This window comes from Macaca nemestrina, chromosome 4 (assembly GCF_043159975.1).
Source record: "Macaca nemestrina isolate mMacNem1 chromosome 4, mMacNem.hap1, whole genome shotgun sequence".
NCBI classification, from domain to species: Eukaryota; Metazoa; Chordata; class Mammalia; order Primates; family Cercopithecidae; genus Macaca; species Macaca nemestrina.
Window position 1 is genome coordinate 143,537,063 of NC_092128.1, and position 18,379 is coordinate 143,555,441.

The 18,379-nt window shown below is 41.4% G+C and overlaps 1 protein-coding gene across 3 annotated transcripts in view; it reads left to right on the plus strand.

The window, feature by feature from the left end:
- LOC105466335 (S-adenosyl-L-methionine-dependent tRNA 4-demethylwyosine synthase TYW1) overlaps positions 1–18,379 on the plus strand; it is a 252,872-nt gene that overhangs the window by 70,441 nt on the left and 164,052 nt on the right. For all 3 annotated transcript variants that reach the window (XM_071095310.1, XM_011715316.3, XM_071095311.1), the window contains one exon: positions 9,161–9,279. In XM_071095310.1, the coding sequence (XP_070951411.1) occupies positions 9,161–9,279 (119 nt within the window). The remainder of the gene's footprint in view (positions 1–9,160; positions 9,280–18,379) is intronic.

Below are 18,379 nucleotides of genomic sequence, written 5' to 3' on the forward strand. Positions count from 1 at the left end.
GAATCTTTTTTGTTATCAGGCATACAAGCATGAGAGCCCTTTCTTCATGACCTTCCCCAGCTTTGTCAGGGCTTGCTTAACATAAGTAATTCCATGTTGGTTCTGATAATTTCGTACTTTCCTTTCTCCATTGAATTACTTTCTAGGCCATTGTAGACAGTCAGCCCATCATACGGGCAGGCCTATTTCTGGTCTCTCCAAATTCTGTGCCACTGATATATTTGTCTTTCCTGTGCCAATACCACATTGTCTTGATTATGTGAGCTTTTGTTGTCAGTCTGAAATTATGTAGTATAAGTTCTCCATTCTGTTTTTTTTTTTTTTTTATAGCCAAGATCACTTCCACTCTTCTTAATTCTTTGCATTTCTTTTTTTTTTTTTTTTTTCCCCCTAGATGGAGTCTCACTTTGTCACCCAGGCTAGAGTGCAGTGGTGCGATCTCGGCTCACTGCAACCTCCACCTCCCAGGTTCAAGCAATTCTCCTGCCTCAGCCTCCTCAGTAGCTGGGATTACAGGCGCGTGCCACCATGCCTCATTTTTGTGTTTTTAGTAGAGACAGGGTTTCACCATGTCGATCAGGCTGGTCTCGAACTCCAACCTCAGGTGATCTGCCCACCTCAGCCTCCCAGAGTGCTGGAATTATAGGCATGACCCACCGTGCCTGGCCGACATTATTATATGTACACATTTTTGCATGGAGATGTTTTCATTCATTTCCTACCTGTGTCTATGAGGGTTCCGATTTCTCCTCAGCCTTGCCAGCATTTATTATTGTTCATTTTTTTGATTATTGCCATCCTAGGGCGTGTCAGGTGGTATCTCTTAGAGGTGCATTTTCCTGACGACCAGTGATGTTGAGCATCTTTTCATTTGCGATTTGGACGTTTGTATATCTTCCTTAGAGAAATATCTCTTCAAATCCTTGGCCCATTTTTACATTGGATTATGTGTCTATTGTTGGATTGTAAAAGTTCTTTATATATTCTGGATAAGGGCTCTTTATCAGGTACCTGATTTGCATCTCTTGCCACTGTTTGTACTGTATCTACAGGAGCTGAGTGACCACAGGCCACCAGTAACTTAGTTCCTGGTGATGTAGCATCTCCAGTCCTGTCTGCCAGACCTTTTCTCAGCCTGTTCTGCCCTAGAAAGATTCCCCATACAAAACTCAGTCTCTTTACTGTTATTGGTTAGCTCAAATCTGACACAGCTGGGTGTCGTGGCTCATGCCTGTAATCCCAACACTTTGGGAGGCCGAGGCAGGCAGATCACCTGAGGTCAAGAGTTTGAGACCAGCCTGACCAACGTGGTGAAATCCTGTCACTACTTTAAAACAAAAATAACTGGGCGTGGTGGCGCATGCCTGTAATCCCAGCTACTTGGGAGGCTGAGGCAGGAGAATCACTTGAACCCAGGAGGCGAAGGTTGCAGTGAGCTGAGATTGTGCTACTGCACTCCAGCCTGGGCGACAGAGTCAGGCTTCTTCTCGAAAAAAAAAAAAAAAATAAATAAATAAAATAATAACAAACTGGTAGTTCTAATTAAACCAACTTTTCTTCTCCAACCATGCTTGACTTTTTACATTCTTTATTACAGTTCTTAAACATTTCTATCCTGGGTTCATACCTACGATCCCTTCTGCTGACTATGTTTCACTCTCCATTTCTACATGCCCCTTCCAGCATGAGCCCCGCCTCTCCCTGTGCCGGCCTTTTCCATTGTGCCCACTTGGGCTTTGCAGGAAACATCCCTTTGTCTTCATTTTTCTCCGGGACTGCCCCTGCCCATTTTCACAATCCATACCTGATCTTTGCTTGATACTTCATTTACCTTGGTGGTCCTTCCTAATAAAGAACCTGATTCTTAGCTGCTGCTGTTGTCAGAATAACATTCTCCAGATTTCTCTGTTGAATCTTTTTAGTACAATCTGCTCCACAGGCCTGTTGCTATTATTTGTGGATATTCGAGAAACTCTTCTTCCTGTTTTTCACTCCTTTTCCTCTGGCTTTATCCTAAGGGGCAGGAATATTCTGACAGACGACACTTCCCTTCTTTTTAAATTTGAGACAGGCTCCTTCTGTCGCCCAGGCTGGAATGCAGTGGCACGATCTCGGCTCACTGCAGCCTCAGCTTCCCAGGCTTAAGTGATCCACCTGGAGTAGCTGTGATTATAGGTACGCACCACCACGCCTGGCTAACATTGGTATTTTTTATAGAGATGGGGTTTCACCATGTCTCCCAGGCTGGTCTTGAACTCCTGGAGTCTCATGATCTGCCCACCTTCGCCTCCCGAAGTGCTGGGGTTACAGGCATGAGCCACCACGCCCGGCCAGGCTGGAGTGCAGTGATGCAGTCAGGGCTCACTGCAGCCTTGACTTCCCTGGGCCAAGTGATCCTCCCAACTCAGCCTCCTGAGTAGCTGGGACAATAGGTGCGCACCACGATGCTTGGCTAGTTTTAAAATTTTTCTGTAGAGACAGGGTCTCCTTATGTTGCCCAGGCTGGTCTTGAACTCCTGCACTCAAGTGATCCACCTGCCTTGACCTCTCTAAGTGCTGAGATTACAGGTGTGAACCACTGTGCCCAGCCAGATGACACTTCTGTTATTCCATCTACTCTTGATAACAATATGCTAAACCCTGTCATTTTATTTTATTTATTTTTAATACTTCTCATATCCCAAGTTTCTTCTTTCCAATCCATTGATTTTCAGTAATATCAGACTCAGTGCCTTTTGTTTATACCATACTCTATAATATTGTTAAAGTAAATTTATGGATAATATAATATGTGTTTTGTCCAAACTATAAGATAATGAGAGAAAAAGGGAAGTCCTTTGTATTAAATATTATGTATTTCTGTACAAACATAGTCTGGCACTACTACATTAGAAGGTGCCAGGAAGCAGTTAGCTACTTGCACCTTCTTATAATAGATAAGTTTAGCTTTAACAGAGGTAAAATGGCTGACTGCAGTGGCTCACACCTGAAGTCCCAGCACTTGGGGAGTCCGAGGCAAGTGGATTGCCTGAGGTCAGGAGTTGGAGACCAGCCTGGCCAACATGATGAAACCCCATCTCTTCAAAAAATATAAAAATCAGCCAGACATGGTGGCATGTGCCTGTAGTCCCGGCTACTTGGGGGGCTGAGGCACGAAAATTGCTTGAACCTGGGAGGTGGAGGTTGCAGTGAGCTGAAATTGTGTCACTGTACTTCAGCCTGGGCGACAGAGCAAGACTCTGTCTCAAACAAAAAAAAAAACAAACAAAAAACAGGCCTGGTGCAGTGGCTCACGCCTGTAATCCCAGCACTTTGGGAGGCCGAGGTGGGCAGATCTGGAAGTCAGGAGTTCGAGACCAGCCTGGCCAATATGGTAAAACCCCATCTCTATTAAAAATACAAAAATTAGCCGGGCATGGTGGTGGGCACCTGTAGTCCCAGCCACTCAGGAGGCTGAGGCAGAAGAATCGCTTGAACCTGGGAGGCGGAGGTTGCAGTGAGCCGAGATTGCGCCACTGTACTCTAGCCTGGGCAACTGAGCGAGACTCTGTCTCAAAACCAAAACCAAAACCAAAACAAACAATAGAAGTAAAGGGACTAGCGGTTATTATTATTATTATTTTTTACAAGACTTTCAAGACAGACTTGTTTATATGTGATTAAGAGAGGGAAATAACCCTTATTGAGGTAGGGCTAGCATGCCAGCAAATGACAGGCTTACCTTGGACGTATTTCAGGTTTCATTCCAGACCACTGCAATGAAGCAAACGTCACAGTAAAGCGAGGCCACACAAATGTTTTGGTTTTCCATTGCTTATAAAAGTCATGTTTACACTATACCGTAGTCTGTTAAGTATGCAATAGCATTATATCTAAAACAAAATGTAATTTTAAAAAATCATAACTAATTAAAATGTACTTTATTTCTAAAATTGCTAATGATTGGGCTGGGTGCAGTGGCTCACGCCTATAATCCCAGCACTTTGGGAGGCTGAGTCGGGTGGATCATGAGGTCAGGAGTTCAAGACAATCTTGGCCAAGATGCTGAAACCTCGTCTCTACTAAAAATACAAAAATTAGCCAGGCGTGATGGCACACACCTGTCATCCCAGCTGCTCGGGAGGCTGAGGCAGGAGAATCACTTGAACCCGGGCGGCAGAGGTTGCATTGAGCCAAGATTGCGCCACTGCACTCCAGGCTGGGCGACAGAGCAAGACTCTGTCTCAAAAAAAAAAAAAAAAAAAAAAAATTGCTAATGATCATCTGAGCCTTCAGCGAGTCATGGTCTTTTTGCTGGTCAGCCCACTATTTGTGATGCTAATACTGACAGTTGAAACACGGTAATGATACTCTACTGCTTCCTTTCTTCTATGTCTTTAGAACATTATTTTGGCGTTAAGATAACATCTAGTTTTCTGTCAACCATTAAGTGAATGTTTGTCTTAAAAAAAAAAATCCCACAAGTTGATAATATTAATACTTCCCTGAAATAATATGTAATTAGAGTTTGTAAAAGCATTTTTTAATTCTGTCATTTATTCTGCATTTACTAGCTGGCATTATTCTGTAAAGGAGAGCTTTTCTTTCTTTTTTTTTAATCAACCAAGAATATTTAGTTACTCTGAAATACAGTTCCTACTGATATGGCATGATAAATGCCTGATTTGTTTTCTCTTAAACTACCAATTTTCAAAGTAGGAGTTGTTTTACTTGCCACTTCAAATGGTGACTTTTCCCCTTGGTTTTGAATGTAATGATGCATTTTCATCAACTCCATCCATTATAGTTATTTTCCATTTTGATCATCAAATTTTCACACTTTGGCTGGTGGGAAATTTTTCAGCGGACTCCTGTGTCTTATTTTTAAATTTTAAAATGTTTTCAGTTTTATTGCTGTATAATTGACATATGAGAAATTGTACATATTTAAAGTGTACAAGTTGATGAGTTTTTTTTTTTTTGAGATGGAGTCTCATTTTGTCGCCCAGGCTGGAGTGCAGTGGTGCTTTGTCTCCTAGGTTCAAGAGATTCTCCTGCCTCAGCCTCCCAAGTAGCTGGGATTACACGCTCCTGCCACCATGCCCAGCTAATTTTTGTATTTTTATTAGAGACAGGGTTTCACCATATTGGCCACAGTGGTCTCGAACTCTTCACCTCAAGTAATCCACCTGCCTCGGGCTCCCAAATGTTGGAATTACAGGCATGAGCCACCCTGCTCTGCCAGATAAAGTTTTATACATGTATATGCCCGTGAAGCTATCACCATAGTTAAGATAATATTTCTTCAATACAAAATGTTTTGTATTTCCAAAATACAAAAATGTCCTTGTTCTTCTTTATAATCCAAATTTCTCTTTACTTCCTGTAAACCACTGATTTCCTTTCTGTCACTATATGTTAATTAGAGAGACATTATCCTTCTCCCCAGCCTGCAGCCCCCTCAAGTGGCCTGGCCTGTGAAATGCTGTCGATCCCTGCTGGGCCTGAGACTCTCTCCCCCCACCAAGAGATATGATGTTGGCTGGGTGGCACCAGCAAGAGGGACCCCACCACCACAAGTGGCCCAGCTGGGGGACCCTCTTTGTCCTTGTGGGTCTGAGACTTCCCTCTCTACCCAGAGATACTGGGGCTGCCAGAGGGCATAGGTCAGACAAGCTGCCACAAAAGCAGCCTGACCTTGGAAGTCAGCTGGCCTGACTTTCTCCTTCTCCACTGAGAGACTCCCAGTGGGACAGTCTGGAGGAGTCCCTCCCTCTCCCTCAGACAGCTCCAGCAGGGACCAGTGGGAGTCTAAGAAAAATTACACTGCAAAGGCTCTGAAAATTAAACTGCCCATTGGAACCATAGCACGCAGAAGAAGTAGGCCAGGACCTGCATGCTAAATTGAAATAATGTACTAAAATAAAAGCATGAATGAACCAGGGTCTAGAATTTCCAACATAATAGACAGAATGTCTCAGATACAACAAAAACATCTCTTGCCATACCAAGAAACAAGAAAATCATACCTTGAATAAGGATAATCAGCTGACAGCAACACCAGATAAATCAAACGATGGAATTAACTGACAAGGATTTTAAAGTAGCTGTCATAAAAATGCTTCAGCCATCAGTTACAAATTGTCTTGAAACAAATGAAAAAGAAACCTGAGCAAAGAAACAGCAGTTATAAAAGAACCAAGAGGGAATTCTAAAGCTGAGAAGTATAGTAAGAGAAATACTGTGATTGATGGGCCCGGTAGTCAAATGGAGATGACAAAATAGAATCAGTGACCTTAACAGATCAATAGAATGATTGGTGAACAGGACAGAACAATAGAACTTACCCAATCTGTGCCGAGTGTCGTGGCTCACGCGTGTAGTCCTAGCACTTTAGGAGGCTGAGGCAGGTGGATCACTTGAGGTCAGGAGTTCAAGACCAGCCTGGCCAACATGGTGAAACCCTGTCTCCATGTACAAGGCACCCATCGGATCTTGTGAGACTTAATTCACTACCACAAGAATAGTACAGGAAAGACTGGCCCCTGTGATTCAGTTTCCTCCCCAGGTCTTTCCCACAACATGTGAGAATTCTGGGAAATACAGTTCAAGTTGAGGTTTGGGTGGGGACACAGCCAAACCATATCAAGTTCCATGGTGAAATTTTCAACAAATGCTGCTGGAGCAATTAGATATCCATAGGCCAAAACCAGCAGTAAAGAATAAAAGACCCAAATACTGCTCCCCCCAACAAATTCCAAAAAAGTGTCTTAAACCTCACACCTTATATAAAAATTAATTCAAAATGGATCACAGACTTAAACATTTGGGGAAATCATTTTTTAAAACGAAAAACATTCCATCCTCTTCTCACGTGCTTCTATGCCTGTGTCTTACAGAGTCCTTTTGAAAAATCCTTTTAGTCCTTCAGTATTGGATTTGGACGGCACACCTCTGGGAAGCTCTCACTGATCCTTTGGTGAAGCTACCTTGGTTGCTCTTCCATCTTATGGGCTCTAGTCCTTACATTATCTGTCCCCTGTGCACGGGCAGAGAGATCTCTGGTCTCTCTTCCTGTTCTTATAAGGACGGTAGTTCTGTCAGATTTGGGTCCCACTCACATGACCTCACTTAACTTTAAATACCTCATTAAAGAGCCTATATCCACATGCCTTTGCATTGCATTGAGGGTTAGGACTTCAATCTGAATGGGACAGGGCAGCACAGGACAGTTCAGAACAAAGTGTATTAACTTCTTAATTAAGTGATTGAAATGTACAGTTATTCAGCTTTGTTTCTCTAGTGGCATGAGATTTTGTGGAAATTATCTGTGACTCTGGCATTTGTTGGACACTGGGTTTTCAGTGCTATTTGCAAGATTTGAATGTTTTGTTTGCTGCCTTGTACATTTTATTAGGAACTTGGAAGAGGTGTGTAGGCACAGGTATCTTGAACAGTATGAACAGTATTTTCCCTTCACTCCTTTTTTTCCAAATGCAGTACTGAGATGGACAAGGAAACTTTTTTTTTTTTTTAAAGTCAGAACAAAAAGTGGTTAAAAGTATTCATGGTCAACTGACAGTAATTAAGCTAGTAGAATTTTATGTAATGTTCTTTCATTGTGGACAGGCTTATATTAATAACAGTACTTTGGGAGGTCGAGGCGGGCAGATCACTTGAGATCAGGAGTTCAAGACCTGCCTGACCAATATGGTAAAACCCTGCATCTACGAAAAATACCAGTATTAACTGGGCGTGGTGCCGCATGCCTGTAATCCCAGCTACTCAGGAGGCTGAGGCAGGAGAACCACTTGAATTGGGAGGTGGAGGGTGCAGTGAGTCCAGATCACACTACTGCACTCCAGCCTAGGCAACAGAGTGAGACTTTGTCTCAAAAGAAAAAAAAAAAAAAAGTAGTACACTGACACACATCATACATGTGTAAAGGCTACTCATTCATGTCTCCACTTTCCTTCTCCTTGTTCGTTGCTGGTATTGTTAATTCCATGTTATTTCAGTCACTTGGCCTCAAAATCAGTTATTTTGGATGACTTCCTCTGGTGTGCCCCTCAGTGGGGAATGACGTTGATTTCACTTCTTCAGTAACCTACCAGTTCCACTGATCTTAGGAGAAAGTCATCATTACCTCTCTCACATAACCTCCTCCCAGGCTTCACTGCTTTCACTTGTACTGAAATCAAGCTGGTCTTACACAGAGCTCTGGACAGATCTGATTTTATCTTTTAAAGCTTGATATTATCTTAATTCCAACCCTAGTTGATCTAGATATTTCTTTAGATTACCTTCTTACTACATGTACCAACTTATATGACTCATGATATATGTTTTTATCCCTTGCATCAAATGGTGATTTTTTTTGGAAATGGGAATAATAATCTATTTCTTACATACCTGCTGCTTGCCCCCACAATGTCTCAAATATGTATACTCCAGGGCTGGGCACAGTGGCTTACTCACAACTGTAATCTTAGCGTTTGGAGAGGCTGAGGTGGGAGGATCGCTTGAGACCAGGAGTTCAAGACCAGCCTGGGCAACATAGTGAGACCTCACCTCTACAAAAAATTAAAAAATAACCAGGCATGGTGGCTCACAGCCATAGTCCCAGCTACTTGAGAGTCTGAGGCGGGAGGATTGCTTGAACCCAGGAGCTGGAGGTTGCAGGGAGCTATGATTGCATCACTGCACTCCAGCCTGAGGAACAGAGCAAGACCCTGTCTCAAAACAAAACAAACAAAAGAACCACACTCCGGGATTGTTCTCCCGTACCCATCCTTCTTTATTCAGAGCAGGGATACGCTTGCATATGCAGACAGCCCCCATTTTTTAGGAGTCTGTTTTATCTGTTTCTTAGCATTATATATTATTGTACTAATATTATTTGAAGGAGTCTGATGGATTTGAAAATGAAAGCATTAGTGGTTCTCCCTATAGAGTTTTCAGAGTTAATGAATCATAGGTTTATTTCATTGGGCTTTAGTAAAAACCCAAGGCACTGCCAAAACACTAAAATGCTCCAATGCTAATTTCCTGCGTCATGCAGATACCAGTAGGAGTATTTATGGTTACGAAACACATGGTTTCTCTTAAAAATGATGCCTTGGTGGTTTGTTTCTGTGCATTGATGATTTTATTCAAATTGTGATTTGTTTACTTGTCATAGTCGATGCTTCGAGGGAGAGGAGGTTGTTACAAACACACCTTCTATGGAATTGAGAGCCATCGCTGCATGGAAACCACCCCGAGCTTGGCGTGTGCTAATAAATGTGTCTTCTGTTGGCGGTAAGTAAAAATGAATGATCATGGTGATCGAATATGTAATGAGCTGTGGTAATCAATCTGCCCAGCTCACACTCAGACTCACCTAAGAGCTCTGCTGTCTTGGTGATTAATCTTTTTAAGTGTGAATGTTAGTGTCTAAAAATTTTGTAGACAAATATTTTTATTTCTCTTGGACAAACACTGAGGAATTGCTGGATTTGTAAACATCCATTCGTACAATTTGTCTTTTTTAACTGGTGAGTTTAGTTTGTCTTATTTATAGTGATTATCGATAAACAGTGATACATTATTGATAAAAGTTTATTTTTATTCTGTCCTTTTGTGCTTTCTGTTTATCTTGCTCTCCTACATTGTTTTCTTTTTTTTCTATCTATGACTAGTTTTATGCTAAGGTATCAGCTTGGGTGTCTTGTTATTGGAGGCTTTTCAGTTTATCTTGCTGGAAATACAAGCAGTGAATGTTGTGTTTCAGCTGGTTACAGCCCATTGTATGCAGAGTGAGTCTTTTACAGCAATTGGGAATAGTTTAAGTGAAAGAAAATGGCTAAATTGCACAATTCTGTCTCTCTTTTTTTGGGGGTGGTGGTGCTTGCTACTAACTCATTTCTTTTTCTTTTCTTTTTTTTTTGAGATGACGTTTAGCTCGTTGCCCAGGGTGGAGTGCAATGGCATCATCTCAACTCACTGCAACCTCTGCCTCCCGGGTTCAAGTGATTCTCCTGCCTCAGCCTGCCAAGTAGTTGGGACTACAGGTGCACACCACCATGCCCAGCTAATTTTTGTATTTTTAGTAGAGATGGAGTTTCACCATGTTGGCCAGGCTGGTCTTGAACTCCTGACCTCAGGTGATCCGCCTGCCTCGGCCTCCCAAAGTGCTGGGATTACAAGCATGAGCCACCGCACCTAGCCTACTAACGCATTTCTTTGCTTCACTTAAAACTGCTTACTCTTCAACTCCTAGTTCTCTATGCCAACTCATGTCTCCATAGCGGTTCATTTTGTCGTGGTCACTAATGACTTCCTTACTATCAGATCTAATAGAAGCTACTTAATTCTTATCTTAGTTGAACTCCAGTGAAGCATGCTAGGAAAGAAGGGGAAGGGCCACCCCTTCTGTTAGATTCAGAGACACCAGTCTCTTCTAGTACCCCACCCACCCTTGTTAGTTTCTTTTCAGTTTCCTCTGTTAGCTCTTCTTTCTGCTTCTGTCCTTCGGCCGTCTTTTATGACTCTGTGTGATGATGGTAGGAGACATAAACCATTTCCATGGCTTCATTTACCTGTAGTTTGACATCTTTAAATACTTTATCTCCAGTCTCAGTCTCTTTTCTGAGTTTTCATTCTCCATATCCAATTTCCTGTTGCATACCTTCACTTGGATCATCCACAGTCATTTCAAGCTTAATATATTTATCATGGAATTTATTAGGCTTCTGTTAACTTGTTCTGTTTTGGGTAATGGCACTATTAGCTATCTAATGGCCCAGGCTGGACATTTCTTCTCTTTTTCTCAAACTCACTATATCCATTTGCTTATTTAATTCTATTGATTATGTTTCAGATTCTCATTATTTCTCCCTTTAGCAACCAAAATGATTTGATACTTTCTAGTCAGTGTCATCTCTTAATTTATCTCCATATTGACACAAGAGTTATAATTCTCTTTTTTCCAAAGTTATTCTTAAAAATGTTATTTTGATTATTATAAACACTTATAATAATTTGATTTGGGGGTTATTTTATGATTATTTGGGGGTTACAAATAAATTTTAGCAAGTAGACAATGTTACATGTATGAAATCAGTGATTAATGGGATTGACTATTTTGAATTGGTGACACTATTTTGAGTTGATATTATTTGACTCAATAGTGGTCAAAAACTTTGCTCATAGACAGCTCTGTCCCACCTCCTGTATGTCATTGTCACAAATTGCAACTTTATCTACTATATGCCCATTAACATAGATTTATAATTGCCGTTTTATACATTTGTCTTTTACACCATCAAGAGAAAAACTAGAGGAGTTACAATCCAAAAATACTGGCCGGGTGCAGTGGCTTATGCCTATAATCCTAGCACCTTGGGATGCCAAGGTGGGTGGAGCACTTGAGCCCAGGGGTTCAAGACCAGTCTGGGTAACATGACGAAACCTCGTCTCTACAAAACATGCAAAAATTAGCCAGGCATGGTGGTGCGTGTATGAGGTCCCAGCTACTCCAGAAGGATGAGGTGGGGGTGATCATAAGTCTGGGAGCTGGAGGTTGCAATGAGCCTTAATTGTGCCACTGCACTCCAGCCTGGGTGGCAGAGCAAGACCCTGTCTCAAAACAAATGAAAAACAAACACAAATAAAAATCCAAAAATACAACAATGGTGACTTTTGTATTTACCTATGTGTTTTATCTTTATGTTGTTCTTTGTATATTTGTATGATATGAGTCTGTTTAGTGTCCTTTCATTTTTGTCTGAAGAACTCCCTTTAGCATTTATGGTAAGGCAGGTCTGTTAGCAGTGCACTCCCTCAGCCTTTATTGTCAATGTCTTAATGTCTCCTTCAGTTTTGAAGAATTTTTTTCTAGATATAGAAATCTAGACTGATAGTTTTTTTCTTGTAACATTTTAAATATGCTCTTCTACTGCCTTCTGGCCTCCATGGATTCTGCTGAGAAATTGGCTGTTAATTTTACTAAGGATATGTGATGAGTGCCTTCTCTCTTGCTTCTTTCAAGTTTCTTTCTTTGTCTTATTCTTCCAACAGTCTGATTGTACCATACCTTGGTATGGATCTCTTTGTGTTTGTACTACTTAGAGTTTGTTGAGTTTCTTAGTTCTGTAAATTCATGTCTTCTACCAAATTTGGGAATTTTTCAATAAGTATTTCTTCACATGTTCTTTCTGTTCCTTTTTCTCTCCTTCTGGAACTTTTATTATGCCTATGTTGGTATGCTTGATGGTGTCCTCCAGCTTTTTTTTTTTTTTTTTTTTTTTTGAGACGGAGTCTCACTGTGTCACCCAGGCTGGAGTGCAGTGTCCGGATCTCAGCTCACTGCAATTTCCGCCTCCCAGGTTTACACCATTCTCCTGCCTCAGCCTCCCGAGTAGCCGGGACTACAGGCGCCCGCCACCGCGCCCAGCTAGTTTTTTGTATTTTTTAGTAGAGACGGGGTTTCCCCATGTTAGCCAGGATGGTCTCGATTTCCTGACTTCGTGATCCGCCTGTCTCGGCCTCCCAAAGTGCAGGGATTACAGGCTTGAGCCACCGCGCCCGGCCTCCAGCTCTTTTCAATTTGATGGTGTCCTAAGGCTCTGTTCAATTTTCTTCACACTTTTTTTTTCTCCTTAGACAAGATAATTCCAAATTGATTTGTCTTCCACTTCATTGAATTTTTTCTTTTGCGTGTTCAAATCTTCTGTTGAAACCCTCTAGGGAAGTCTTCATTTCAGTTATTATTCTTTTGCATCTTCTATTTGGTTCCTTCTTATCATTTGTATCTCTTCATTGATATTCTGGATTTGTTTAGACATTGTTTTCTTGGTTTCCTTCATCTCTTTGTCCATAGTTTCCATTGGCTCTTTGAGCATGTTTAAGATAGTTGGCTTAAAGTCTTTTTTGAGTTGGTCTGATGTTTATGCTTACTCACGGAGAGTTTTTGCTAATATCTGCTGGGAATGGGTCACACTTATTTTTTGTATGGTTTGTATGGAAAGAAATGTTTTGTTGAAAACTGCATATTTTGATTATTAGAATGTGTTAACTCTGAAGGTCAGATTTTTCTCACTCTTCAGGGTTTGTTTTTTATTGCTTGCTCTGGGTTTTGTTTGTTTAGTGAGTTTTCTAAACTATATTTTTAAAGACTTTATTCTTTGTTTTACATTATCTCTAAAGTTTGTGTCTTAGGCTCAAGGGTCAGCTAATGATTTGACAGATATTTCCTTGAGCTCATGGAGCCAAAGAAAAGAAATGGAAAAAAAAGAAAAAAAGTTTCTGTGAGTCTTTGCAGATTGACTCTGTCTTGGAACAATCTTTCTCTCTCTTTTTTTTTTTCCCTTTTGAGACAGGGTCTTGCTCTGTCACCCAGGCTGTAGTGCCGTGGTGGAATCTCAGCCCACTGCAACCTCTACCTCCTGGGTTCAAGCAATTCTCATGCCTCAGCCTCCTGAGTAGCTAGGATTACAGGTGTGCGCCACCACATCTGGCTAATTTTTTTTTTTTTTTTTTGAGACGGAGTCTTGCTCTGTTGCCCGTACTGGAGTACAGTGGCACGATCTCGGCTCACTGCAAGCTCCGCCTCCCGGGTTCACGCCATTCTTCTGCCTCAGCCTCCCAAGTAGCTGGGACTACAGACACTTGCCACTATGCCCGGCTAATTTTTTGTATTTTTAGTAGAGATGGGGTTTCACTGTGTTAGCCAGACTGGTCTCGAACTCCTAGCCTCAAGTGATCTACCAGCCTTGGCCTCCCAAAGTGATGGGATTACAGACTTGAGCCACCATACCCGGCCTGGAACACTCTTAATGTTTAGCCAGGCCATTTACAACTCTGCCTCAGCCTTTGCTTCCTGCTTGTGCTGAGCCTAAAGATCAGGCAGAGGTGAAAGTTTAGAGTCTTCCTAGGCCGCTTCTTAGCATGTATCCTGTCCAGTGTGCCTTTCTAAATCCCAGGCGCGTGCAGGTGCTTTTCAGTACTCCAATTCACCACATTAGCTTTGGTGCCTAGCTTTTCTTCCCAGGCATTCAGTTGTGTATTGTTTGCCTCAACGATAATTTTTTGACTTAACAGCAAGTTGTTCATGTACCTACTGAGACCTGTGTTAGCTCCTCAACCCCTGCACCCACTCCTTTTTTTTTTGAGATGGAGTCTCACTCTGTTGCCCAGCCTAGAGTGCAATGGCACAATCTTGGCTCACCACAACCTCCGCCTCCTGGGTTCACGCCATTCTCCTGCCGCAGCCTCCTGAGTAGCTGGGATTACAGGTGCTTACCACCACACCCGGCTGATATTTTGTGTCTTTTACTAGAGACAGGGTTTCACCATGTTGGCCAGGCTGGTCTTGAACTCCTGACCTCGTGATCTTCCCATGTTGGCCTCCCAAAGTGCTGAGATTACAGGAGTGAGCCACCACGCCTGACCCCTCTCTATCCACTTAAAAAAAATTCTTATTATAGAGTTTTTTTAAACATAAGCAGAGAGAGAATAGTATATTGAACCTCTGTGAACATTTATCATCATGTGGATAATCATTTCATTTACCTATTTTGATACAAATCCTAGCCATATTGTTTTATCTGTACATACTTCAATTGACAGATCATGTAAAATGTAAATAATAAGTTCTGTTAAAAAATAATATAGCCACAATTCCATTATCCCATATTAAGCCCTGTCACCCAGGCTGGAGTACAGTGGTGCAATCATAGCTCACTGGAACGCTGAACCCATGGGCTCATGCAAGCCTCCTGCCTCAGCCACTTGAGTAACTCCAGCTACAGGCTTGTGCCACAATGCCTATCCAATTTATTATTATTATTATTATTATTATTATTATTATTTTTGGTAGAGACAGTGTCTCGCTATGTTTCTCAAGCTGGTCTCGAACTGTTGGCCTCAAGCAATCCTCCCCTCTTAGCCTCCCAAAGTGCTGAGATTATAGGCGTGGGCTACCATACCAGCTGGTTCTTTTACATGTATTTCCTCTTTTAGTTATCTAGGGATGTGGTAAAAACAAACAAACGAAAACCAAAACACTAAAGGTATCTCTTAGGTCATTCTGTTAAATCACTGGTTCTCAACTGGGGGCAAAATTGCTATTTCTTGTCCCATACAGAGACTTGGAACATTTGACAATGTCTTAAGGTATTTTTTATCATTAGAACCAAGGAGAGTGCTACTGGTATCTGGTGGGTAGAGGCCAGGGATGTTGCTAAACATTCCCTGATGCGTAGGACAGCACTCCACAACAAAGGATTATCTAGTCCAAAATGCCAATTGTGCTGAGGTTAAAATAACCTGTGTGCCATGGTCTGCAGTTACTATTTCAGTGAAGGGTATTGCTGGAACATGGCAGCACTGAAATAGAATGTGACCAGGCCGGGCAAAGTGGCTCATTCCTGTAATCCCGGCACTTTGGGAGGCCGAGGCAGGCGGATCACGAGGTCAGGAGTTGAAGACCAGCCTGGCCAACAGAGGGAAACCCTGTCTCTACTAAAAAAAAAATACAAAAAATTAGCTGGATGTGGTGGCGGGTGCCTGTAATCCCGGCCACTTGGGAGGCTGAGGCAGGAGAATTGCTTGAACCCAGGAGGCAGAGGTTGCAATGAGCAGAGATTGCACCACTGCATTCCAGTTTGGGCAACAGTGCGAGACTCCATCTCAAAAAATAAAAAAAAAAAAAAGAAAAAAGAAATAAAATGTGACTAAAACACCACTTTTTAGGAATAGAGTATGTGTTTACAGAGTTTGAAATATTATAGGGTGAGCGCTTGCAAGACAAAAGTATGTTAGCCATATGATTATGTGGACTGAAGTATTGGGATCACATTATACTTAGGTTATAGGACAAATAATCAAGTATTTTGTGTCCTAGTTGTTCTTGTTTCACAGTTTACACGAACTATAAAACCTAATCTCTTAAGATTGTTGGCATAGATAGTTGGTTTTCTCCAGGTCAAAATTCAAAAGAAATAACAGGATCTAATGGGTAGTGCTCCTCAATCTTCATTTCCTGTTCATAGCCAACAACGCAGTCTTTCAGTTTCTTGAGCAGTACATTTACCCAGAGTTTTGGAAAGCAAACAGTATGATTAACACATTCCTTAATGAGATTTTTAGGAAGATCTAAGTAAATGGAGATATTTCATTTACAATGGCTTCTGGTAAAGAAGGACTAATATACGAGATTTTAAAATTAGAATTTGCCATCTGTTTCAATGAAATATATAACAAGAATGTCAGAAAAGATGCCTTAAAAATTGATTTAAATGTTACATAAATGCTTTTATTATTGTCCTTTTCTTTTAGCAGATTCTTAAAATAACTTCTGAGCCTCAGTTTCTCAACTGTAAAATAAAACAACAGTACCTTCCTTACAGGGTTGCTGTAAGGCTTAATTGCTTGAGTGAGATTCTGTATATGACAGTGGGGTTTTTTAAATTCTTTTGAGACACAGCCTCGCTCTGTCACCCAGGCTGGAGCGCAGTGGCGTGATTTCGGCTCACTGCAACCTCTGTCTCCCGGGTTCAAGCGATTATCCTGCCTCAGCCTTCCAAGTGGCTGGAACTACAGACATGTGCCACCACGCTGGCTGATTTTTGTATTTTTAATAGCTGGGATTACAGGCGTGAGCCACCAGGCCTGGCCGATGACCATGTTTTTGAACTACAACATGATGTACGCAGATGTGATTTTTTCAAAATGAAATTTTTACTTCATTTTGATTATATGTGAAGTAGACTGTTACGGATAGATAAAATACTATTCCACCAATTTTCAGAAGGACATATTGGGTATTTTTATGTATGTATAGATATCACACATTCACCATTGTGTATCTATTATTTCTGTTTTTAAAATTTTATTTGAAAGTTTTATTCTTTGAAATTTTGAATGAAGAGTTTTGTCTGTTTTCCTTGCTCATGGGTTACTTGTGAAGTGGGGGCAGGGCGGAGGAAAGAGTTATATCTGTCTTGAAGAAATAACCCAAAAAGTCTTGATAGACAGTTCTCCAAAGAAGATGTACAGATGACCAGTAAACATATGAAAAGATATTCATAATATCCAAAAAGTAGAAATGCTCCAGATGTCCATTAACTGATGAACAGAGAAACAACATGTGGTGTATCCATTCCAAGGAATGTCATCTGGCACTAAAAAGAAATTAAGTCCTGATACTTGCTACAGCATGGATTAATGTTGAACATACACTGAGAGAAAGAAGCCAATCACAACAGACTGCATCTATAGTAAGATTGCATTTCTGTGCATTGCCTGGAATAGACAAATCTGTAGAGACAGAAAGTAGATTAGTGGTTGCCTAGAGCCGAAGGGAATATGGGGATTGAGGAGTGATACCCAAGGGGATAGGGTTTCTTTTTGGGAATGACAAAATGTTTAAAATTGATTTTGGTGATAGATGCATGTAAAAAGTGAAGTAGAAGCTCCTCTTCAAAGAGACTTTCCTCCCGTCTAATTAAGAATAAATAGTAACTTCTCTTAGAAGCAAAATTTATTCAAAGACCTGTGCTAACATTCTTAAAGATCTGCTAACTGTGATAAATCCGTGCACTTTGTGTTCTTAGCTCTCACAATTTAGCCTAAACATTTGCCCTGGCATGCTTATGCTGGTCCAAGCAAGCATTAGGTCATAGCCTGTTCCTCTTCCTTATTTGGAGGTGTTTTTACCTTTCTGAGCATTCCACAAGTTACTTCCTCCTTCCTTTGTTCTCCTCTGCCTTTGCCTCTTTTGAAAAGTTGTAAGTTTCTAGACAATGGGACAAACACAGAATCTGAGGTCCCGTTCCAGCCAGTGGAAACTGGTAAGAGCAGTAGGATGGACGTGTCAGGTTATAAATGACCCTGTCTCCTTTGTTTGGTGTACTCTCGTGGCAAAACTGCTGGCAAGTGTACCCTTTCTGCAGAAAGTAAAAAGATGGCCTTGCTGAGAAAATTAAATTTATGTTCAATTGCTATTTTTTTGCAGCACTGGGGAGCAAGCATTTCTAACAACGCACAACTCTGAATATACTAAAAGCCAATGATTTATAAACCTTAAATAGGAGAATTATATGCTTTGTGATTTTTTTTTTTTTTCTTTTTAAGAAAAGAGTCTCGTTCTTTTGCCCATGCTGGAGTGCAGTGGCATGATCTCAGCTCACTGCAATCTCTGCCTCCCAGGTTCGAGCGATTCTTGTGCCTCAGCCTCCCAAGTAGCTGGGATTACAGACACATACCACCACACCTGGATAATTTTTGTATTTTTAGTAGAGATGGGGTTTTGCCTGGTTGGTCAGGCTGATCTTGAACTCCTGACCTCAGGTGATCCACCTCACTCAGCCTTCCAAAGTGCTGGTATGACAGGCTTGAGCCACTGCACTTGGCTTTT